Genomic DNA, 6,000 nt, shown 5'->3' with positions numbered 1-6,000 from the left:
ACTCTCCATGCTCCGTCAAGTGAAAGAAGCCAGAACCAATAACTCATCTCAAAGGATAAGACTTCCGCAAAAGGAAGAAAAGCGCATGGGGCTCGACCCCGTGCGGTCTCCCTGCCCCTAGGCCGGAGCCGCAGTGCGCCTGCGCGCAGCCTGACTTCCGCCAGGCCTCGGCGGGCTTAGTTCGGGACTGGGTGTCGCGCGTGGTGATGACGAAAGCGGAAGTACTGAGGCTAGAGGCCGGACGAGAACCCGTAGGGGCTCGGGGTTGCGGAAGTTTTGTTGAGGGGGGTGCTGCCGGCTGCTGGAGCGCAGTGTTGTTTTGGAACAAGTTCGGGAAAGGAGGCCGCCGCTTGAGGTCCAAGAGCCACCGGCCTGCGCACGTTTGGGGCAGCTCCGGGCTCGACTCGACGTTGCCACTGTAGGTTTCCTCTGCCCCCGTTCCTCCTCGAGGAACCGCCTCGTATCTCCGCCATGGCATCCACCTCGAGCAACCTCCAGGTATCGCCATCCTCCCGCCCCTTGGAGAGCCCAAGCCAAGGGGAGGCGCTGGGCGTGGGGTGGGAAGTGGGGGCGGGGAAGAGGGAGGAAGCGGCGGCGCGCCGGCCAAGAGGCAGGTGGGAGAGTCGGACGCTTTCCGCATGCTTCCGGGGTTTCCCAAGCCCACTGGCTTTGTGGGACTTCTGACTTTTGTTGAGGCTTTTGATTTTTCCTTTTCACACCAGCCGAGTTTGAACCGAGCTGGGCAGAGCTTTGAACAGAGGCACGAACGCTGCAGTCAGTCTAAGGGAGAGAGGAAACAACATAACGTATCCAGTGCATTACTCTGGACCAGTTGAAAATAGGGTGATTCGAGTTCTCTCCTAGTTCCTCAAGCTGGTGTAGCAAAGCCTTTCTTTTCGAGCTGTCAGGTGAATAGAAACGTGAGCACAGTCTCAGAATCTGAGGAATCCGTGAATTCATTGAGCTATACGTTCAGGTACACGCTAATGGCTCCCAAAATATAGTATATAAATGAGATCATGGAGTTTTCTTAAACTCCTTTGTAACTTCACTTTCCCACCCCTACCGCAGTGAGTTCAGTGTTTTGTTCATAAAACATGTAATCCTGATACTTTAGACTTAATTGTTAGACCTCTGTGGAATGGAATTCATGGAGATGAGAAATTTTTCAAACAGTGCCTCCCATCCCTAGAATGGATCTGGGGCTTCAGTGGAGTTTAGAATGTGACTTAACCTCGAGAGCTCCAGTCCACTAGACAAGTTTGGGATAAAAGAGTAGCGTGAATCCCTATTTTGAATCTTTGTCTTGATCTTGCAGTTGAAAAGGCTTTTGTTGAGTGCCTGGTACAGGCACCTGGGATAATTAATACAGGACCTACTGAGCCCAGGATAATTGATCCTGAAGAAAAATCACTGCAAGTAGACTGATTTAAATCGAGATCAAATTTTCACCAAAAAGGAGGTGGGGCACTTGATTGGGACTTTTATCTTGGAAATCAACCCAAAAGATTATGAAAATAAATGTTTTATGTCTTTAACAAAATATAATTGCAACGTGACTTATTTCTTAGAATAAAGAATAAGTCATGTGTTGATTTATGTGTATTTTTCCCAACAAGATTTCATTAAACTAAGATGCAACAATCTTCACTTAACATTGGTTTTTTTGTAGCCCCATTCAGAAGGGGTCTTTTTGGTGAATGTACTTGGAAAAAGTATTGGTCATTTGATAAAACTGTTGTTCCTTTGAGGATCAAAGATGATTTCTTTTGAAATGCCTTGTCTTCATCCTTGTTGGTTTGTCAGTTAACTGCATAGTTTTATTCCACCATCTTTTAAAAATGTTTTTATTGAAGTTTTATTGATTTACAGTATTAGTTTCAGGTGTACAGCATAGTGATTCAGTATTTCTACAGATTATACTCCATTAAAAGCTAATACAAGATAATGGCTGTAATTTCCTGTGCTATACAATATATCCTTGTTGCTCATCTATTTTATACATAGTACACCAACTGTTATTTATCAAGAGTTTGCATGTGATTTGGGCATTCTACAATATAATTTTCATCTATTTACTGATCTTTTTTATTTTGCAACATTTGCAGTTTCATTCTGTAATCCTTTGCATCATATTTGAATTGGATTGTGGATGTTCTTCAGTGAATCAGCTTGAGATTGACCCATATTAAAGGCATAACTGATAGTGTTAAACAGAGGGAGAGGTAATGAGTTATACTATTATCAGTGGTTGGGTCACAGGTGTGCTTTCTCATTCAACCTTTTCCACCTTCTAATGTAGGAAATTTGGATGAAGAATATTCAACTAACGAATAGCTTTCCCACTGAAAAAGGCAAAATCCCCATAGCCAGATGCTTATAATCAAATGGAGGAATGCAGATAACTAAATATCAAAATAAAATAATGCAGTAGTGCTCTAATAGAATTAAAGGTTAGTGTGGGAGGGCAGAAAGGAAGGGCCTGTGTAACTCTTCAAGGATAAATGAGAAATGTTCCACAGAGAAGATGATGTGAGCTTAGGTAAGAGTGAAAGGTACTGACACTAATTGTCTGCCTGGTGTTTGCTGTGATCTCATTTAGTCCTCAAAACAACTCTTCAAGGTATTACTCCAGTTTCACAGTATAAGAAACCAAAGCTTATTAAGTTTATGATTTGCCCAAAGACATACAGTTAATTAGTATTGAAGACTTGGATTAGTTTTGAATCCAGGTCTATCTGCTTATAAGTTTGTGCTTTTTCACTATGAAGTCATGCCTTCTTGGACAAGAAAGTGAGATGCATTCCAAGCAGAGAAAAACAACATATGCCTCAGTCTAGAAGTGTAATAAACCTTGCAGAGGGTTGAGAGAAACTGCAAGTTCATTGTATATAGAACTCAAAGTTTACTCAGTCCTGAATATTTACTTTTCTGAGTGTCTACTGTGCCATGCATTTTGCTACATGTTGGGGAATCATAAAAGAAATGTATCATCCTTGATTTCCAAGGGCTTATATTCTGATGTGAAAACATCAGACATATAAAGGGACTCCTAGGATACTTTATGACCTTTGGAAGGATGTACAAGAGGCAGTGGAAATTTAGAGGAAGCATAGGCTAGGCCTCCTGGGGGTGCTGGGAAGGGCTTTGCAGCTGGAGGACCACAGTGACTGTGCTGAGTGTTGGAGAAGCTGGAGTTTTACAGGGAGACAATGGGATAGGGTATTCCAGGTGGAGAGCACACTGTACACAGAGGTATGAATTCTGAGCCATCTGGGTTGTCCCTGTAGTTTGGTGTGACGGGAACGGAGTGTGCCGGGTGAGAGGTCAAGCCTCGTTAAGCCACATGACAAGGAGCAGTGTGTGCTGCACATAGGTGGTTGGTCCCCATCCTGCTGTCAGAGGGGAGTCAGAGGAGGCAGTAAGCTCACGTTTCTGTTTTAGAATGAAACCATTGTGTGTGTACAGGGCACAGCTTGACAGTCGGGATTACAAGAAGAGGGGGCATATTTGGGGCCAGGGTGGTCCTGAACTTCTGGGGCTTGAAATGCTTGTGGGGACAGTCAGGTAGAACTGTCCATTGAGAGCTGGGTACATATGTATAGAACTTAGGCTAGGCTGGGAATAAGGATTGGGGAGTTAGTCGCATATGGATGGTAGCAGAGGTGTGGCCGTCTTGGAAAGTTTATAGAATGAGGAAAGACAAGGACCAAGGTACAGACCCAGTGGAATATCAGCGTTTAAGGAGAGAGAAAAGGGAGCCTGAAAAAGAATCGTGACATAGCCAAGAGTAAAACCTGGAGAGGATGGTGCCTTGATGGCCAAAGGAGGCCATGTGAGGTGTCTCTTACGAGGGCTAAGTGCTCACCTAGTTACCCATAACTAGATAAGTGAGAGATCTGGCAGTCAGGGGGCAGGAAGCATTGCCGTGGGAGGAATCAAGAAACCGAGATGAACTTCGGGTGCTCTTTGGGGCTTTGCTGTGGAGGTGAAGAGGCAAGTATTGAATAAGATGGTAGCTACATGGGAACCTTAGAATTGGGGAGAGTTGGTGTGTTTCTGTTGGTGTTTTGTAGCTATGAGTCTAAGATAGGACTTGCATACATTTTTATGCTAAGGAATGCTCCCCAAAAAGGGAAAGGTTAGGTTGGGGAGAACAGTTGAGCTGATATAATTGAGGGGCCTAGATGTCTGAGGAGGAAGGTAGGAATGGGCTCCAGAGCACCAGGGAAAGAATCAGCCTTGAAAGACAGGGGCTGGGACATCTTCCCTCCTGAGATGGGTGGGTCTGGAATTTACCCAGTTTCCCAGGGTTTTCTAGCGTGGGCACATCATGGTCTCCTAATCTGAAAAGCACAGCCCCAGGTGTTCCCAGCCTTTGTGCCTCCATATCGATGACTCGATCCTGGCTGACCCTGAGATTCAGTCAGTCTTGTGCCAGCCTCTTTGCAAGACTCCAGAATATAAAAAAGCCAGTACAGCAGGCATGACTCCTGTCCTCATGGAGCTTATATTCTAGTGGGAGAGGACAGGCCAAAACAAAACAAAACCCACATGCACAGAAACAAGCCACTGGAAGGATTTTAAACAGAAGAGTGGAGTGTTTTAAAATTGAATAAATTTGGGAATCATCAGCCTGAAGATAATCAGCTTCAGTCATTGAGAACAGCTCACATAGGGAGGGAGTAAACAGAAGGAAGCCCGAGCCCTGAGGAGCCCTGATATTTCAGGGTCAGGTTCAAGAAGAAGAGTCAGCAAAGGAAACTGAGCAGGAGCTGTCAGCAGCGGGAGGAAAACGGGCAAAGTGGCGCTTGGGAGCTCGGCAGAGGGCAGCGCTCCAGAAGGGAGTGATGCTGTTGCAGAATACTGTCGAGAGATCAAGGTGGACACAGAGCTGGTCTTTGGATCTGGCATCACAGAGAACCTTGATATGAGCAGTTTTATTGATAAGATAAGGGACAGCAGCCCAGATTGGCAGCTGAAGGGTAAGTAGAAAAAAAGGAACTGGAAAGAGGAGAGACCGCTCTGGTGAGGTTTGGGTTCTGAAGGTCGCAGAGACACAGGACCAAGCCGAAGGGGGTTTTAGTGTCAGGGACAGCTAAAGGAGGGCTGTTTGCACGCCAGCGGTGGCAGTCCCCTTCCTTGTGGAGCTTCCCTGTACATTCAAGGAGATGGCCTTCCTCTAAGGGAGATGGCCTTCCCTGTATATTCAAGGAGATGGCCAATAAGTGAGTACACAGGGGAACAGTGATAAACACAGCAATGGGATAGAAGTGCAGGGTGAGGGGAGAGCTGAGGTCAGGGTTGGGGTGCAGCCTTTGAAATAGGAGATGAGGGAGGGCCTCTCTGGGGACTTGGCACGTGAACTGTGACTGAAAACGAGACCCTTGTGCATCCATCTGGGGAAAGAGCAGGGAAGAGTGTTGTGGGCAGAGGAGTGCTAGTCCACAGGCTGCCTGAGTGAAGGAGGGCTACAGGGTTTCAGGTGAGACCCAGACCGAGCCAGGGCCCAGGTAGATCACGACCCAGCATTTGGGATTTATTGTTTGCAGCGGGAAGCCGTCAAAGGGTGCCCTTCACTGGTGCTGTGTGGGCTTCCGTATCAACTGTGGAAGCAGGCTGACCGCTTAGAGGAGGCTAGGCGGTAGGTTTGACAAATGTGATAGTGGATTGAGCTGGGGTGGTAGCGATGGAGACGGTCAGGATTATATTCTGAAGGAATAATTGGCACTCCCAAACCATGCAAGACACAGTTAATTTTGTTTCAAATGAAAAATGCTAACACAAACAAGGGTGAAGTGGAGCATTCATCAGGGGAAAAACAGATGCATATCCTCCAATCATCATCTTTGATTGAAGGTTTAACATGTGCTGTCCAGTATGGTAGCCACATATGGCAATTTAAATTTAAATTTTACTTAAATAAAACTTAAAACTCTGCAGTCACATTAGCCAGAAGTTTCAAAAGCCATATGCTCCCGTATTGGACAGTGCAAATAC

The 6,000-nt window shown here is 46.0% G+C and overlaps 1 protein-coding gene across 1 annotated transcript in view; it reads left to right on the top strand.

Moving 5' to 3' along the window:
• Positions 1–233: 233 nt before the first annotated feature.
• Positions 234–6,000, top strand: part of VPS4B (vacuolar protein sorting 4 homolog B) — a 31,176-nt gene continuing 25,409 nt past the window's right edge. The window contains exon 1 of the mRNA XM_082640549.1: positions 234–498. Within this exon, the coding sequence (XP_082496675.1) occupies positions 472–498 (27 nt within the window). The 5' untranslated portion in view covers positions 234–471. The remainder of the gene's footprint in view (positions 499–6,000) is intronic.

The sequence above is a fragment of the Mesoplodon mirus genome (genome assembly GCF_964341445.2).
Source record: "Mesoplodon mirus genome assembly, chromosome: 13".
In the NCBI taxonomy this organism is placed as follows: Eukaryota; Metazoa; Chordata; class Mammalia; order Artiodactyla; family Ziphiidae; genus Mesoplodon; species Mesoplodon mirus.
Note: the sequence above shows the minus strand (reverse complement) of the source record. Positions and strands in the feature narration are given on the sequence as shown.